This window comes from Ciconia boyciana, chromosome 4 (genome assembly GCF_034638445.1).
Source record: "Ciconia boyciana chromosome 4, ASM3463844v1, whole genome shotgun sequence".
Lineage (NCBI taxonomy): Eukaryota > Metazoa > Chordata > Aves > Ciconiiformes > Ciconiidae > Ciconia > Ciconia boyciana.
Genome location: NC_132937.1, coordinates 58625409 through 58644527, shown reverse-complemented (window position 1 = coordinate 58644527; position 19119 = coordinate 58625409). Strand labels below are relative to the sequence as shown.

Genomic DNA, 19119 nt, shown 5'->3' with positions numbered 1-19119 from the left:
AGAAAGCCCCAGGTACGGGATGTTACCATACTAACCTCTCAGGTCGCCCTCTCGGCCCTCCGGTGGCCTCAGAGGGAGGCGCGAGCGGGGCGACCGCGCGCTGCCCGACCGCAGGCAGCCCCCTCCGCAGGCAGCCCGGGAGCCGAAGCTCCGTGATGACAGCTAGCCTCCCCTTCCCCTCCGGCCTCCTCACTTTCGCTAATGGCTGTATGCGGCTTGGGGGTGGGTTTTTTTTAGTATTTTGGGGGCTTTTGTGTGGGCGTGTGTGAGGGTTTTTTGTTTTTAAGTAACCGGCTCCCTTCGCTTCCCGCCCCCGCGGGGCCCCGGCGCTCCGCAGCCCGCACGGTGCCCCTCTCCGCCCCCCGGCTCCCAGCGCCGCGGGAGGAGGATCGCTCCCGCCCCGCCGGAGCAGCGGCACCCCCGCGCCTGCAGTCATTCACCGGCGGGAGGAGGCGGCACCTGCCTGCCCCGGCCCCGCGGCCGCTCCGGCGGCGGGAGGGGAGGCGGCAGCCCCCTGCCGCGGCGGGGCACGGCTGCGGGACGGCTTTCCTCCGCTCCCCTCCGGCGGCGGGAGCCGGGGGCGCCGGTGGCCATGGCCGGCTGCTGCCTCTCGGCCGAGGAGAAGGAGTCGCAGCGCATCAGCGCGGAGATCGAGCGGCAGCTGCGCCGGGACAAGCGGGACGCCCGCCGGGAGCTGAAGCTGCTGCTGCTGGGTGAGTGCGGGCTGCCGCCGCCGAGCCGCCCGCGGCGCGGAGACACCTCCTCCCGGCGGGGGTCTGCTGGTTTGGAGGTGTCCTGCCGGTGCAGGCAGCAGCTCCTTTAAAGTCTCGGCCGGCGCTGCCTGCGGGCGGCCAGGCTGGGGAGGAGTGGCAGATTTTCATAGCCCTGGGTTGCTGCCGGGGGGGGGGGGAGGTCTTTCGAGAGGAACCGAACCAAACCCAAACGTGCCCAGCACTGCGGGGAGGCCACGGTGTTATGTACGGTGGAAGCTGTGGTAAGGCGCGGTGAGTGAAAGACAACTGCGAGCTCAGGAAGCGGTATTTACACGCCTTACCCTGAGGCGTGGCCGGGAGAGCGCGGCGGTTCCGGGCGCCGGTGTCCCCAGCGCCGTGCGGGAGGCTGCGGGTGAGGAGCGGGGAGAGGCAGCACCAGCCTGCCGGGCCCTGCCCGCCTGCCTCCCTTCGGAGCGTCGCTCCTGGGGCACCGTCTCCTACACCAACGCCTTGACTTTTTCAATGAGTGCTGTTTCGGTGGTGCTAATTCCGCTCGGCGGAGGTGTCGGTGAGAGCTCTAGTGCAGATGAGGTCGACAGCTTTAAGCCTTTCTAGCTGTTGCTGCTCCACGCCGGCACCAAGCACGCCTACGGTAGAGTTGCTGCTGCTCTGATACCGTCTGGAGTGGGAAACTAAGCCCACAGCAGTGACTGAAAGAAAACAAGAAAATCGAAAACATCTGATACAACATCTTAAACAAAGGTGAAGCAGCCTCAGTCTAGGAAAGATTTATTTTTCTGTGACAGCTCTTTGGGCCCAAACAGCTCGATGCAGAAGCTCTCGGGCATCCGAGCTCCCAGTGTGGGAACAGCTTCTCTTGCTATAACCAGTGCCAGAGGAGAAATCTGTGTAGACCAGAAACTAGGTTTGAACAGGCTGCTCTCAATGTTGAATTACAAAATGATTTTCATGTGAAAGTGATTTAAAAAAAAAAGAAAACCCAGAATACTGACTCACCCTCAGTGCCATATGTCTGGTTTGCTATTGCCTTTGGCTGTTACCTGTGTAGAAATCTCTGGTTGACTGATGCAGTACTCTACGCTGATGTCTGTTGGATTTTGGATTTTGCAGTGAATATTTATAAGAAATAAGAATTGTCTGTTAAAAACTCCTCTAGTGCAATGTTTTATCTGGGCTGCTGATGTCTTGAAAGATTGGAAAGGAACTTTTATTATAATTTACTTTTCTTCCTTCCTTCTTTCTTCTTCTTCTTCCTTTATTCTACTTACTTTACTTTAAGCAATTTAAATTAATCACACTTTCTCCTCTGTTTGCTTTTGAGCTATCACATACTGTACAATGTTTATTTGCTTTAACTGAAAACACTGTGTGTTTTTCTATATTCTTTTACTGTTTTTACCAGGAAAACAGGTGAGCATGAGAACAGTTCAGTTTGTTTTGAAAAACATAGGACTAACAAAAAAACTCCCACAAACAAAAAACCCTAATATTATCACTCTGTTCGTATTTTTTCTTATTGAAATAATTGTAAAACACACCTTCTCCAGCTATATGCAGCAGTGTACAGCTATGATTATTGTATGTTGTGCACAACAGTTGAAAGAATTGTTGCACAGGTTGGCTGTTTGAACATAAAGCAGAATATACAAATAATACTTATGGTTTGGGATCAAGCATCATATTATAGGTTTTTGAACAAGAAATAGCAGATTCTTAGTGTGATTTTAGTAAAGGATCCAGGAAAGTAGATGGAAAGATAGAACCTAGTAGGCAATGCATCTAGAAATGGAGTTTGTATACCCTCATATCAGAGATGAGAGGAAATTTTTAACGGAGGGTGGTGTCCTTAGGTAACTCCTGGCTGTATTCTGTGGACAGCTTGGTCAACATTGTTGAGTCATGGTGGGGAGAGCCCACGAATGACCAGCCCTGACAGGCTTGGTTCTGGAGTCTGGATTTCTCCAAAAGGAAAGCTTTTGGCTAGCTTAAGACTTAGGTTTGATGGAGAAGTTAGTGAAATCCCATGTCCCTGTTAGCCATAAAGTCAAATGAGGCTATTGGTTTGTTTTCAGGGCAAGCCTGTCCATTTCAATATTTGAGTCCAAGTTTAAAGTTGTAAGCAACTGTAATGTTATAACTTTAAAGGGCAAAAGTACATTTGACTACTGTCTGTGTTCATCTGCTGGTTCTTGTTGCACCATAGTCAGCTTCCCCTTCTTTAAAAAGTACTTTATTTGCTTGTTCTAGTGCAAAACCATCAAGGAAAAACTCAGGTGGAGCAATAATATTAATCACTCATACAAAAAGACTGCAAACCTGTCGAAGAAGCAGTATGCTTTCCAAGAAGAGACCTTTCAAAGAGACCTTTCATCTGTGGCAGTCCTCATGGGTCTTGGGGGAATACCAAGCCTTTTTTGAAACTAGCTGTTGCAGTAAACAAACTAAAACTTTGTTTGGACCTAGGTGGGACATTGCCAGTATATGTAATACCATAAGAAGAGTAACTTATTTATGGTAGTAATTAAAATATTTTCTTGAATATGGATGTAACCATGTACGTCCAGATATTGTAAATATACTGTAGAAAGATTAATTTGAAGCATGTAGTTCTGTTCAATGAAAAGTAAAAATGCATCTTCTTGTCTGGCAAATTTAGCAGTTCCTTTAGTCTTTTACACAATAGGAAAAAAGGTGGTTATTCTGGATTACTATCCATCCAGCAATGTTTTGTTGTCAAAAAACAGATCTTCAACGAATGATGCAAGAATGGCATAAACATGACTTCCCTCTTTTCCCTAGCCTGTACTCTCAGCTTCCAACTGCTCCTGTCTCAGGAGTTTCCTGAGCCACATGGGGCTTCTGAGTTTTCAGCAACTCTCAGTGGATTCCTCTTCCATGCGTTTCTCTAGCATCCTTCTGCCATCCACAGCATTTTGTGGCAGGAGATGGTCAGTTTACTTGTGTTCTGTCAAAACCCACGTCCTTTTGTTTTCGATTGGCCTGTTCCTCTAATAGAAATCATATTGGCCTATTAAAACCTCTTAATATTTGTTTTGAAAGAGCAGACTGTCAGTGCCTATTCACTCACCCTCATGCCTCTACTGGCTTTACAGACCTGTTATATCCCTCTTCAGCCATCTGTTTCCCAAGTTGAAGCAAGTAAGTGATTTTTTTCTTCACTGTGCCCCTGCACATGCATGGCAGCGGTGTGCTTATGAAGGGGGGTATAATATATTTTGAAATCTTTATTCTTCTTCAGAAATATACTGGGAAATGGCTGTTTTTATTATTTTTTTAAAACATTGATTTTCATTGTTACCCTTGAATATCTGTTCCATACTTGTCTGTCTTTCTTCCGCTTGTCTGTCTATCTTCTGCTTGTCTACTCCCCCGCCCCCAGTCAAATGCATTGGGGTTTCCCTCTTGACAGTGGTTGCAGTTTTTGGATAGAGCCCAGATTGTTCCATAGACTGAGACCTTTTGCAGAATGGACCCCATTGCAGGCATTATAGGTTCCTAAATAAAGACCCCATTAAAAACTCCTCATTAAAAGGGATTTGTTGCTGGGAGAAGTGGGCATTTTTTAAAAATAAAACAAAATAAATTTAATGGCTAAGACAAATGCTGTATTTTTTTCCTGGTAGCTTACTAGAGGATATAATAATTTATAAATAAATACTTAAATTATGATTGTGAATAAAACCTCAGTGTAAAGCATGGGGTCTTTAGCATGGGGTCTTCCCCATGGGGTGTAAAGCATGGGGTCTTCCCCCTTTAAGCATGGGGAAGATAATGCTACTTATGAACACACGTAAGCATCAGACTGTGAACTGCGGGGGTAAGCTCAGGTGCTCCTGCTGAAGGCCCAGTGAGGCCATCTCAAGTGGATTTTTTTCCAGCCTGCATCATTACAATGGCCGGGTGTGGAGAGGGTCACGTTTGACAGGCAGAATCAGTTCTCAGTGACAAGCCACATTCAGACAGACCAGCTGCTCTTTCTAGGGCTTGTATAATGGAGAGAGATGGATTTGAGGCAGTAATCCACAACAGTTTTAAGAAATGATATAAAGATGGTAGGCTGGCAGTACATTGACTCCTGATTGGAAGCAGGAAAATTTCCAACCAGGCAAGACTACGGCAGATTTCGGTGGAATAAGATTACACTTTTCATAGGCATGCTGTTGTAGGCCTTAATTTTCTTTTAAGCACCTGGAAAAGTTTACATTGATCATATCACATGTGGTTTGTCTATGAACCACTTTTTTTTTTTTTCTTTCTCTCTAATTTTAGGCCATACTTTGACAAGGAGAAAGAGCAGAAAGTAAAATCAGGCTTTACTGAAAGCTTTGCTGTCATGCATGGGACACTGTAGTCACTTAACAATTTTCCCATTTAAAACGTAAGTTTAACAGAAGAAATCATGAAGCTGTAAGACTGAATCATGTGACACCATCATTTGCTTCAGAGTTTCTAAGACAGTAAAGGAATTGACCAGCACTGCTGTTTGCATTTCTCAGAGAAGTGTCCTATATTTAGAGAGAGGGTGAGCATGGGTGTGTAGATTTTGACTGGCTTCTAACTACAGCAGGAAGTCTTGTGGAGGCTCATCTGATTCTGAGGATTGGACAATGGTCTGAAATATGTGGTAGAGTCCTGTGGGATCTGTCTTCACAGTTATGCCAAAGAAGAATGAGTTTCTAAACATACTCAGCTACAATCTAGTATGAAACAGTCCAGTTTTACATTTTCACTTACAGTCAGGTGTGTGGACAGAAGCACTGTATTGAAACAGGAACTTCCATACAGGTAGATGAAGCACTTTGTGGCATGCATTGCAGTAGCAAGACATCTCTTTGGACCTTTTGTTTCCTTAAAAGAAGTAATTACATTTCTACAGGAAGCACAAATTAATCTCTCTGAGAATAAGAAAGTTCTAGATGTGTCAGCACGGTTATTTTTTTTGATGGCACTGGGCAGGCTGATATTGATGGATGTGGTAAAATACCACTTACTATTTTTGAGTAGTAGCATAGGAATAAGAAACCTGTCTATGATGAAACCAATTTGAACTTGCAGAAGTCAGAAAGATATGGAGAAAGGAAATATATCCATATCAGTCTAGTGATGGTAGAGTCCACCTTACCAAAGCCCTTAGCAGATCTGTCCATGTTAATCTAAACCAGCAGACTGTATAAATTAATCCAAAATAAACATCTTTGGATTTAATATAAGCTCAAAGAGGCAAGACTGAGCATCTAGAGCGATTAGGATTTTTTTCTCAGCACACTAATGGCTTTGCATGTTGGTTTGTCAGTTTTCTGCTGTAGCTCTCACTGGGTTGCAATTACCAGAAACTTTTTACTCATCCTTTTTTGAATGTGGATTTTATGCATCATTTTTATTAGTGTCGGTAACCAGATTTGTCTGTGGTGAATGAAAGGCTGGTGAAAACCTTAAGGGCTGAGACAGAGCCGAGTTAATCAGTGAGCAGGACTGTACCTGAACCCATATGCATGTTGGAGGGCACAGTCAAGGCATCTTAGCCTGTGCAACTCCATAATTCGTTGTAAATACGGACATGAGATAAACTGCTGCTGTGCCTCACCTCCTCACTGTTAACTGGCAATAATGGCTCTTGGTTTATCTTCCTGGGTTATGTGTGCTAGAGGAGTGCTTATATCCTAAGTCATGGGGGCGTATCTGATACTGAGTGCTTGCTTCTCTACAGCCTTCCTCCTCCAAGCTGCCTGCCTGCCTTTGTCAGACATATTTACTGTATCTGTGTTGGCTTCTGTGAACAGATTTTATAAAAAAACGAAGAATCCCTCTGCTTATCTACCTGGTAAATTTGTTCTTTTTGTTTCCTATCTGTTTGAAAATGAATACCAAGAAGAAATAGTGTAAAACCAACCTAACTTGAATAGATGCAAAGAGAGGAGGCTGCCTCAGTTTGAAGAATAATATTTTGACATGAATGTGGTTAATTCTTGTTCATTCTATTTTAGTCGTTTGTTAACACAGGATTCCCAAAATTGACCCAAGAGAAAACTGATGCAATGAACAAGTGCTGGTTATGCCTTGAGATTCTGATTGTGTACTACAGTTTCTCAGAGTAAATGAGAGAATCCATTTCTTTAGAAGCTAATCTGAGCAAATACTTGATACCAATCAGTTTCAGTGGCCACAAGCTTCATCATGATGGGCAGTTGTAGAATATTTATAAACTGTTTGGATTGTGCATGGCTGACTGGCATCATGAAGTCCAGAGATAATGTAAGCATATGTAAGAACAGCTCTATCAGTGTACAAATACATCTTCATTCTTAATTATTTCTGAATCACATTACAGATAGTTGGATCAAGGTGGCATCCTTTTTTAAATTAGAAAAATGCAATGTGCTTTAATATTGAGAACCTGATTTTGCAGGGCTGAAGGTAGACTGGTCCCTGGATGAACATGCTGGGTGGCAAAACCAATCATAATTTACAGCAACTAACTCAAACCTTTGCTCAGATTTTTATCCATCAGTATGTGTGTCAAGACAGTAATTTTAGTTGAACTGGATTTTATTTCTGAGAAAGCTATGTTGAAGCTATCAAATGATAATTCATGAATTCTCCCCATGTACCTTTTAATTAAAACAGCCTTTCTGCTGTTTGAATAGAACAGTTTCTCCTGACATGATTATTATGCAATTTTAAATGTTTTAAGGATTGTATTAAGATAGCATTCCTTTGTTTAGAAGTTTAGCAAAACAATCATTAAATGCCAGTGCTTTGTGCCAAAACCATTTTTTTTGTCTTCACTGGGTATTAGTTGAAAATGCCAGTTATTTTCCAGCTCTAGTATGCTCTGTGCTTCATTTTGGGAGAAGTTAACTGCTGTGTTTCTGGTTGATGCCATAATTATCAAAACATCAAAGAAATTTTTTTTTAATGTTCAAAGAGATAGCAATTACTAGACAACTAGCAGCAGTTGCTGTAAGATAAAATAAGCACAACGTTTTGAGGAGAAGAAGGATCACATGGCTTTGTTGCCTTTGGTTTTGTATTACCTGATATACAAAACCCATGAAGCATTACTTTGGGAGGGGAGAGATCAGTGGTGAAGAGATGAGGACATGATCTGTTAAGAATGTTTTGCTACCTGCACCGTCCCAAAAAGGTAATCCACTTAAAGGAATAAAGTGGCATCCCTGCAATTCTTCTATAAAGTGACATCGTAAGATGTCTGTTGACTATTTTGACTTTTTGGTGCGCCGTTGTTTTCTGAGGTAGCTAATGTCCATTCTTCATGTTCCTTGAAGAAAGCAACAGAACAGAATAAGGGACAAAATGCAATTGTTTTTTCCTGTGACTGCTGTCATAAAGGAAGATAATTGAATACTTTTTTACCAAGTATTCAATTTGAACCATTTGAGTTACTTGAATGGTATTCAAGTAACTTGGTATACTTGAATGGTATTCATTCAATAATGGTATTCATTCAATAATGGTATACTTGAATGATATTCAAGATATTCAATGATATTCAATGATATACTTGAATGATATTCAAGTATACCATTTGAACCAAGACTGAATCTTGGTTCAAATTTCTCTGAGCAGCAGTGGCTGGGTGAACTATGCAATAAATTATTTTGTTTGCACAAAGCAAACCCAATAGTGCAAACATTCATTTTATCTCATTTGCTGTGATTCATACAGTCTGTGCTATGGCTTCAATACTAACCCTTTCCAAGTAAATGTCCTGTTTGACTGTTCAAATATATTAATAAATTGCCCTGTAATATCACAATCATGTTTTGCTCATATAGTTTAACTAGAACTGATAAAATTATGATCTACTGTTTTTTAATGACCTGTGTAATATTCATAAATATATCTATCTGGCTAGCTTTCCTTTTACCTCCAGAATAACTTAGTATGAAAGAAAGCACCCAAAGAAGCCAAGGACTGCTGTGTGCTACTCCTTTACCTTCTTTTCATGGTTTAAGGGTGGCTGTACCACATCTTTATTGATTCATAACTACTATTAAACACACTTTTTTTGTCAAAAAAATATTTAGCAAAGTCTGTTGTGTGTCTCCAAGCCACTTTTTTTTTTCCCACTACATAAACAGAAAACCTCTCCAAGTAATAGATGTTGATTTTATGTCTAGCAAGTGCTGATCCATGACAGATTAGTGCTTGGCTTCCACTTGAGTGTGAGAATCATATAAAGCCACTATTAATTTTGTTCCTTTTTGATTTGTAAGAGCAGATAGTCAATTTGAACAAACAGATGCTTCTGCAAGAGCGCTCCTGTTGGAAAGAATAAAACATAAAAACTAAAATATTGTCCTGGGAAGTAGTTTAGCTCTAGGTTATGCAGTGAAATATTAAATACAAGCTTTAGTTATTATGTTTTCCTTTATACTTTTTACTTTCTCTAGATCAGTTCCAGGTCTAATGATTTCCTCCACTGAGGAAAGCAAGTTAGATCATTTTTTATGAGTAGTAGTATACAAATTGTTGCCTCAAGAACTGTTTGTTTAAAATGTACCTTCAAAGCCCTTGAGATTGATTTTGCCACTTTGTAACATTGTAAATGTACTGTGTTTAATTTAGTCTCTTTAATTTGGATAGTCATCTAAGCATGCAGCTTCATTTGTAAACATCAAAAAGGGATCAGAACACATTTGGAATTTGTTTTCCAAAAGATGTAGATATAGCTTTCTCTGCCTGCAGAAGGCATGTTGTATTATCCAGCATGTTGGAAATTTACCTTGACTATGTTACTTTTCTCTGGCTTCAGTTTGTTTTAATGTATTTAGATATTGCTCTTTTTTTTTAATTTCATTTTTTCTTTTTTAATAATTTAACTCCTTTGAACTTCATTGAAAAACTGTTGCATGTAGCTGCCTTTGCAAAGTAAGTTTTTGGGTCAGTATTATTGAAGGAGAAAATTCTGGAAAAATTTTTTAAACTGTTTTGGATCAGGCACCAAATATTTCTAATTACAGTACTTTACAAATGTATATGAATATTTTCCACATCAGAGGTATTAAGAGTTACTTTTAGGTTTGTTTTGGAGGGAGGGATCAACTTGCTGATGTGTCCTAAAGACTTTTAGCCCTGTTGTTTACAAACCTGAACACTGAGAAAGCTTACTCGAAACATGCTTTTGTGTTTCTGCTCAGAAGTGTTCGCTCATAGCTGACAGTATGTAATGTTGTGCAGGTTGCCACTTTCAATATGCTAAAAACAAAGTTAAAATTTGATTCAAGTAAAAAAAATCTCATTCTAAAATTAAAAATCTGATTACAATAAAATGCATAGGAACTCTGAGGAAATAAATTACTGGTAAATAACAGGTAACTACTAATCCATTTTACCCAAGTACTTTCCTAATTTCAGTCAGTAAATTGATCTAGCCTGTGATTTAGAGGGCTCTGAAGAAAGATTTTCATTTCTTTGCTTAGCAGATGACCAAAAAAGGAAAAAAAGTGAACAATTAGGTCATATTGATAACTTTTATCACTGAAATTTCCATTCTCTATCATATTTAATTGCTGAAACTTAGCAGTAGCTCACAAACTTTTTTTGGGTTTATACTTGAAACTTTGTGTTAAGTGGCCTTTGAGCTGTCTTGTGTCTTCATGCTTTTCTGTAGTTAATATGCTTTGCCTCACATTTGTTGCATGTATAAAATTCTGTGTAAATTTAGATGGAGATTTTGTACATATAACTTTATTTGCAGTATTTCTTGAAAGAGTAAGCTAACTTTTCAGTATGCCTAGCAGAATGTGGATTTCTACCCTTGCCCTTTTCCACTTCTCAGATATATTGCTTGATGTTTGACTGTTGACTGGATCTCTTTGTTTCTTTCTTAAATAGGGACAGTAATCTGCTTTTATTTATCTGAAATATTGTGTCTTATGTAGTCTTCCATCAGTTCCTATGGAAAGCAGTTTGCAATGCCAGTGCTAAAAGTACTGTAAGATACAGTTGAAAAATGAACGTACCAACATATTCATTTTTCAGCAGCCTGTTATGAAAAAACTCTAAAATATGAGTTTATTTGCATCAGAATCATAGAATGATATTACAATTTCTTAGACGTTCCAGTTTCCACTGTTGTGTAGATAACCCAGAGTAATAATTGCAGCATAGGAAACTTTGAAATTATTTTTCCATCACTTCTATTTGCAAATTTTCACTGATATATGGGTTGAAAACAGAGCACAGAGAGGGAGCACTTTCCACTTAAACGTATACACTTAAAGCAAGTGTTATCAACAGCAGTGTGAAAAAATGTTAAACAGTAAAAAGATAATTATGTAGTATTTTCCAGTCTGTGCTTAGCGCAGCAATGTTCATGTTTCAGATATGTTTAATTTATGGGGTTTTGTCCAAAAAAAAAAAAGGAAAAAGGAACAAGATTTGATAATGTGTTTAGTATCTTGTTTCTTTTAGGTTTTGTTTTAGGAAAATTAAATTTGAGGCCTCTGTAACTCAAGTAGTACAAATTAAGTATACATGTTCTTAAACAAAAATCAAAACATAAAGGCCAGCTGTGATTAGCTGTGATTTTGCTTTTCTCAAATGTCCTTTTAAAAAGGTGTCCTTTTGAATTGAATAGTCACTATTTTGTACATAATATTCTTCTAATATTCATACTCTTCTAATAGACTCATCATATGAAATAACACAGGGATGATTAACTTTATCTAGATAGTGTTCTGAACTGTAAATAAGAAAATAACCTGTGCCTGAAAATGAATCGCTACATTTTTTTTCTTGGTGGCTGGGGAGCTTTGCTGGCTGAACATGGTTTCTTTTGCTGGTAGTAGTGGTGACTGCATATGTGTTTTAAATTAATCTCAAATTCATTTATTTAAAATATATTTACACTGGTTCTATTTAACCTGCAATTTTATTGGCCCACACCTGTAGTTATGAAAAAAATTGAAATAGGAATGAAGTTCTGCAGCTTTGGTAAGAATCAGTTCCTTCTGTGTGAAAACACTTTCTGTTTTTCATTTCACTAGAGGCAAAAATTGTGCGAATGATAATGTGGGAGATGATGCTGTTTATCATATTGCGTATTTACTTACTTCCAGGCTTTCAAGCACTGATGCTCTTTCTGCAGGCAGAGCTCTTGGCAGGCAATGCAGGATTCTCTCTTGAAAACTATCTTTTTCATATGATTAGTTATAGGATGTTTTCTACAACAGTAGCACAGGGAAGCAAATCTTTGCAAAAACCTTTGTGCACAGTGACACTGCTGTTCTTTATGATTATCTTGATCATCTTATGGTTTGAGACCCTCTAAGGAACCTGAAGGTACACAAGTCCATGGAACCTGATGAGATGCATCCGCAGGTCCTGAGGGAACTGGCGGATGAAGTTGCTAAGCAACTCTCCATCATATTTGAGAAGTTGTGACAGTCCAGTGAAGTTCCCACTGACTGGAAAAGGGGAAACATAACCCCCATTTTTAAAAAGGGAAAAAAGGAAGACCCAGGGAACTACAGGCCAGTCAGTCTTGCCCCTGTGCCCAGCAAGATCATGGAGCAGATCCTCCTGGAAACTATGATAAGGCACATGGAAAATAAGGAGGTGATTGATGACAGCCAACATGGCTTCACTAAGGGCAAATCATGCCTGACAAATTGGCCTTCTATGACAGGGTTAGAGCGTTGGTGGATAAGGGAAGAGCAACTGATGTCATCTACCTGGACTTGTGCAAAGCATTTGACACTATCCTGCACAACATCCTTGTCTCTAAATTGGAGAGACATGGATTTGGCAGATGGACCACTCGGTAGATAAGGAATTTGGCTGGTTGGTCGCACTCAAAGTGTTGTGGTTAACGGCTCAATGTCCGAGTGGAGACCAGTGACAAGTGGTGTTCCTCAGGGATCGGTATTGGGACCGGTGCTGTTTAACATCTTTGTCGGCGACATGGACAGTGGGATTGAGTGCATGCTCAGGAATTTTACCGACGACACCAAGCTGTGTGGTGCGGTAGACGCGCTGGAGGGAAGGGATGCCATCCAGAGGAACCTTGACAGGCTTGAGAGGTGGGCCTGTGCAAAGTTCAACAAGGGCATGTGTAAGGTCCTGCACATGGGTCAGGGCAATCCCAAGCACAAGTACACGCTGGGTGGAGAATGGATTGAGAGCAGCCCTGAGGACAAGGACTTGTGGGTATTGGTTGATGAGAAGCTCAACATGGCCTGGCAATGTGCACTTGCAGCCCAGAAAGCCAACCATATCCTGGGCTGCATCAAAAGAAGCATGACCAGCAGGTTGAGGGAGGTGATTCTGCCCCTCTACTCTGCTCTCATGAGACCCCACCTGGAGTACTGCGTCCAGCTCTGGGGCCCCCAACACAAGAAGGACATGGACCTGTTGGAGCAAGTCCAGAGGAGGGCCACAGAGATGATCAGGAGGCTTGAGCACTTCTCCTCTGAGGACAAGCTGAGAAAGTTGGGGTTATTCAGCCTGGAGAAGAGAAGGTCCAGGGAGACCTTATAGCAGCCTTTCAGTACCTGAAGGGGGCCTACAAGAAAGCTGGAGAGGGACTTTTTACAAGGGCATGTAGTGATAGGACAAGGGGTTACAGTTTTAAACTGAAAGAGGGTAGATTTAGGTTAAATATAAGGAAGAAATTCTTCACTGTGAGGGTGGTGAGGCACTGGAATAAGTTGCCCAGAGAAGCTGTGGATGCCCCATCCCTGAAAGTGTTGAAGGCCAGGTTGGATGGGGCTTTGAGCAACCTGGTCTAGTGGAAGGTGTCCCTGCTTATGGCAGGGGGCTTGGAACTAGGTGATCTTTGAAGGTCCCTTCCAACCCAAATCATTCCATGATTCTACGAGTCTGGAATTTCAATGTGATTATGTTAGGAAGTTGGATTTAGCTTACAGAATTATTTTTTGAAACAGTATTCCAACTTTCTAAGAGAAAATTGAGTGTGCTCATGATGAATACTAAATACGAGTTAATAAAACTTCATTAAAGTTCAGAATACATTGAGATATTTCATCATTGAAGTTCTGTTGGGTTTCTCAGTAATAATGCTCCTCAGTACTGAAATAACCATCTCTGCTTTGAAAGTATTAGTTTAATGATGACACCTTTTTCTCTCTTGAGCCTAAGCTAGAGCTGAAATAGCTTCTTGGAGATACCTTCATTTGCTATCTTCAAACTGAGGGTATTCCATAGAAAAAAATTATTGTAAAATAACTTTTAAATAAAAAGGAAGAATGGTTTTCTAGATGTATTACATACTTGTAATATTTTGTGGTTATACTGCTAGTCCCAGGTCTCCTGTAGTTAGTTTTTTTAAAATGTGATTACTTTTCCTAAGGCTTGTACTTGTGCCCATCTTTTGCTGAAAAAGCATTAGACCTTTATGCAGAGCATCTTGGAAATCTCTGTAGTTAGCCACTGGCTGGGAATTGCATGGAACACAAACTGAAACGCAAAACACTTCAAGTAAATAAAAATATATGTCACAAAATAAGCCTTTTTTTTTTTTTAGCTTACAAGCAAATACTTTTTGGACCTAAATATTTCCAAGGTAATTGTGCCAAGTGCTTATCCATAATCATAATATACATTTTAAAAAGCAAGTAAGTTCCCAACCTGATATATTTTCTCTGGTAGGAAAGGCCAAGCAATTCATTTTAGCCCTTAGGACATATCAATTTCACAATTCCTAGCTTTGTGTTTGAAATCAGAATGTGTTTTGTATAAAAACTTGGCATTCATTACCCAAGCAGGAAGCTTTTACGCTTAACTTTGTTTTATTGTTACTTCACAATCGAAAAGCTTGTGTTTTTTCTGAGGCAGCACCTTCTGTGACACTGTGCTATGTAACCTCTGAGCAGGAGCTGGTATCTCTTACTTGTCAGACACATAGGGGTCCTAATTTCCAGCTAAATTCTTAAATGCTAACATAATAGATGACAAGACAAGGATTTTGCAGACCTGTGTTTGGGATGAGTTCCTGCCAATCCCATAGTGCAGAGTTGCCAGACCTTTACTCTTGATGTGTATTACTGTACTGTAGGTTTTCGTCCCCCCACCTCCCCCCAGTCACAGCGCAGTGTGAAAGCTGTGTAGATGAAAGCAAAGTTTATTTCACTGGAAGTTTTCACTGGTTATTAACTTTTTTTTTTTTCCTTTGGTAACTTTTGCAGTGTCAAGCCTTTTAAATTCTTCCCCAGTGCTTCACCTGCGAGTTCTTGCCATCTGCATGTGTACAGTTACCTCCCAGCACAGCTGTATTGGCAGGTTGCTGTACAATGATACCTGAGAAGTCCAGTTCTTATTGCTAAGAGAAAGAATAAAGGGAGTGAACATGTTGCTTAGAATTATGAGCTGACCTGAGCACTGACAGTCTGTCCCCGAGATTAAATCAGTCATAAATGCCCATGCAAAAGAATTGAGGCCCTATAAAATCTCAGGATGGCAGTTCATTTAGGGTAGAGCTGCCTACCATCCTGTTACCGCATGAGACAGAGATTTCAAACCTCTGTTCTTGTTTTGAAATTGTTTACACGCTGAAACTCCAGATAGGTGAGTTAAAGCCAGTTCTAACAGATTTAGGAATATGTCTTCTATATAATGCCAGTAGGCCCAGTGAAACTTACAGGGATTTAGATATGATTCAGGTGGCATGAGAGCTTTTTTTACTTCAGGGTGCATTTTTTTAAATAAAATGAATGGGTATATTTTTGAAGGGCAGCAGTTTCTTACAAAGTTGTTCTTCATTTTAACATAAAATAGTCTGTTATTGTACTCGGTGCAAAGTGTGCTATTTAGTACTTTTAAACTTAATGCAGCAGAAATTTATTTTTATGAGATGTACTTATCTCTGTAAAAATAGACAAATTTAGTTTTAAGTTTTAAGTTGTTTTATCTTGCACTATTGTGTCTTGGGTTTTATTCTATTTTTTTATCGATGCAGTCTTCAACAATGTTTAATTTGTTAATCCCTCACACTTTAAATCCTGCAGTTCTTATCAGCTAATTGTTTTTAATACCTATATGTTTGAAAATCCCAGTTTAAGTGCTGGGAATGATAAACAAGGGATCTTTTGGGGATTTGTCGTGGTTTAACCCCAGCCGGCAACTAAGCCCCACACAGCTGCTTGCTCACTCCCCCCCCGGGATGGGGGAGAGAACAAGAAGAGTAAAAGTGAGAAAACTCATGGGTTGAGATAAGAACAGTTTAATAGGGAAAGCAAAAGCTGCGCATGCAAGCAAAGCAAAACAAGGAATTCATTCACTCCTTCCCATGGGCAGGCAGGTGTTCAGCCATCTCCAGGAAAGCAGGGCTCCATCACGCGTAATGGTTACTTGGGAAGGCCAACACCATCATGCCGAACGTCCCCCCCTTCCTTCTTCTTCCTCCAGCTTTATATGCTGAGCATGACGCCATATGGTATGGAATAGCCCTTTGGCCAGTTGGGGTCAGCTGTCCTGGCTGTGCCCCCTCCCAGCTTCTTCTGCACCTGGCAGAGCATGGGAAGCTGAAAAGTCCTTGAGCAGTGTAAACACTGCTTAGCAACAACTAAAACATCTCTGTATTATCAACACTGTTTTCAGCACAAATCTAAAACATAGCCCCATACTAGCTACTATAAAGAAAATTAACTCTATCTCAGATGAAACCAGGACAAGATTGCATGTTACTTGAGTTTGTTATTTGGCTATGTGGAGAAACAGCTGGTGCTCTGTGAAATGCAGACTAAACAGAGGAACCTGCTTAGTACTTGCAGTCTTTATATTGCAAATCATGTATGTAAAGTATTTCACACTTTCGGGCTTGTATCTGAGGTGGAGGTACACACATTAAATACAAAACTATTTCTGGTGTATAGAGGATTGATAGAAGTATGATGATAATGGCAAGGGAGTGGTGGTACAGTATTTCATGTTTCAAACCTTAATTCAGATGTTTTTTAAGTATGAGCTATGAAACCAGATGAGACAGAGAGATTGTATATTAATACTATTAGCACCTATTAGCACCTAACATAAAGAACATGTTAGTAGTCTAATCATAGAGGTCTAATATTTTGCTACTTTGGAACAGATTAGGACACTATATCTCATTACCTTCTGGGGAAAATACTGTATGTATGACCATGTATACTGTTGTGTGAGTCTATTTTTCAATCATTATTTTGTGGAAGAGCTATTGGGCTTTTTGGAGCTCAGCACTTTTCTGCTAGTAACATTTGCTGTAATCAGGCTGTGGTTTTGATCATTTGACAGTTTTCTTTAGGGCCAGTCTCGAGGAGATCAGTAAGTAAATTTTATCCTAACTGCATGATTTGTGTAAGTTCATATTTAGCATCTGTTAAAGCAGTTGAATGGCTTCCACTGCGCTGAGTATGCTTGGACTTAGAGTGCAGTCCCTAACTAGTATCTGTTTTCCTAGTAATTTACCATTGCTAGGAGTAATTGTGTGGATATGTGCTGGAATAAAGTACATAGTTATCACTTTTTGCTTTGTAAAACTAATCTAAGAGTTATCAGTGTTCACATGTGCAATTCAGGGAGATGCGTGGAGATACTTTTTTATGTTTGTGTATTACAAATACTTAATTCAAGAATTGATCTTAAGTGTCAAAAAGATCTTTGGTAACAGTAGAAATATTCTCAGAAACTCCTATGAAGGCTGCTTTGATTAGATGAAATAATTGTAACTCAGGTTACTTAGAAGCTACAGAAAATGCCTGCCTTAGGCTTTAGTATTAATATGATTTTTCTCAGAACAATTTTGCTTGGCTACCTTTTTGAACTGCCTGTTCTTTTATGACTGCTGTTTTTCAGTGGGCCACCCATTAAACCATTTCTACGTCCCTGGCAAATGACTGCAGAATTAATCTTTACCAAATTTATCTTGTCTGTTAAAATGTTGTTTATCTGTTACTGTTATCTGCAATCTGTTACTTCTGGGTCTGGAGTAGGGTTTTGTAGTTCCTAAGTGCTATGCATAATGTATATTGAAAAGGTTAGCTATAGACTTGTTATATGTAACACTGCAAACCATAACCTCTAGATCTGCATTATAGTTATTTCCTTAGGAGTATTAAAACTATGCATTTCAGGAACACTGATTTATTCTCCTCTTTGTCTCTTTGATAAGATCCATCCAGCTGTGCTCAGTTTAATACCACAGCCACAGGAAAGCAAATATTAACAGGTTGACATATGTTTATATTCTCTGGGGGCCAGAGTATAAAAGATAATTCTTAGTATTAGTTCTTTTACTCTTTTTGGGGGAGGAGTGGGGACCATCTATTGCTTTGCCCTTTGAGTTCAAATGTTAATAATAACTGTTTTGTTTTCAGGTTACAGTGGTTTTGATTAAGCTCATGACCCCAAATCCTGTTAAGTTTTTTGCCAGTTTACATGGATGCATACCATTGTATTTCAAATGGATTTATATTATTGTATTTGCATGTTACTGGATACAGTCACCTTTTAAAGTCCTTTAATAAATTTTTAATAGTTTCTTCTTATACTTACAATCTTTTGAGAAGTTCTTCAGCCTCCTGATTACCCCTGAAAAACAGTTCCCTTTCATAATATAGCTGTAGTTCTTGGCTAAGGTGTAAGTTTGCACAACACCCTCTATCTCAGCATTAATCTTAGTATTCCCATAATAAATACAAGTGTTCCATGAGGGCTTTCAGCTGTTAAAATTAAGCTTAAGAAGGGTTTTAATTAAGCTGGTTTTTGGCTCCTGCTTAGGTTCTTAGCATTAAACTCTTACTCTGTTTCTTAGTTATGCCCTACAAGATCCTGGCTTCTTTGAGGTTTGGCAATGGTTGTAGGTTCAAAGCCTAAGTCTGAACTTAAAAGTTTGAACCTAAAACACATTGGATAACGATGTGTTTGGTGTTAGCAGCTGCGGAGAACGGTGTAAGTATAAGGGACACTTATGCCTGAAGGAAGGATGATAAGTGTTAACTAAATGTGTACAAGTGTTATATACTTTGACACTTTAATTTAGTGATCAAACTTGCCATTGTGGCAGTACCTGTTGGGATGTAAATCTCAAATGGTCTGTGAAATGATGAGGGATATGGTCACAAGTGGCTGCAGATGGTTGGACAGGCAGGCACCAGCATGTGGTTCTGGCCCCTTAGAGAAACCAGAGTCATTGTCAAGGAACTGCAATAGCAAATGACTGTGGATAATGCCAGATCCACTGCAAAAGCTCTGGTTTTGATACCCATGTGCCCATAGAGTCTCACTGAAGGACTGCATGGCATTATTCAGTGAAGACTAGCTGGGAATTCATTGCGTCTAGTAAGTGATAGCATTCTGGATCTGATCTGCTGCTGTAATGTATTGGGACCTGGTTCGTTAGGTG

At 40.2% G+C, this 19119-nt stretch overlaps 1 protein-coding gene across 1 annotated transcript in view; it reads left to right on the top strand.

The window, feature by feature from the left end:
• Window positions 1-592: 592 nt before the first annotated feature.
• Window positions 593-19119, top strand: part of GNA14 (G protein subunit alpha 14) — an 84673-nt gene continuing 66146 nt past the window's right edge. Inside the window, exon 1 of the mRNA XM_072859017.1 lies at window positions 593-713. Within this exon, the coding sequence (XP_072715118.1) occupies window positions 593-713 (121 nt within the window). The remainder of the gene's footprint in view (window positions 714-19119) is intronic.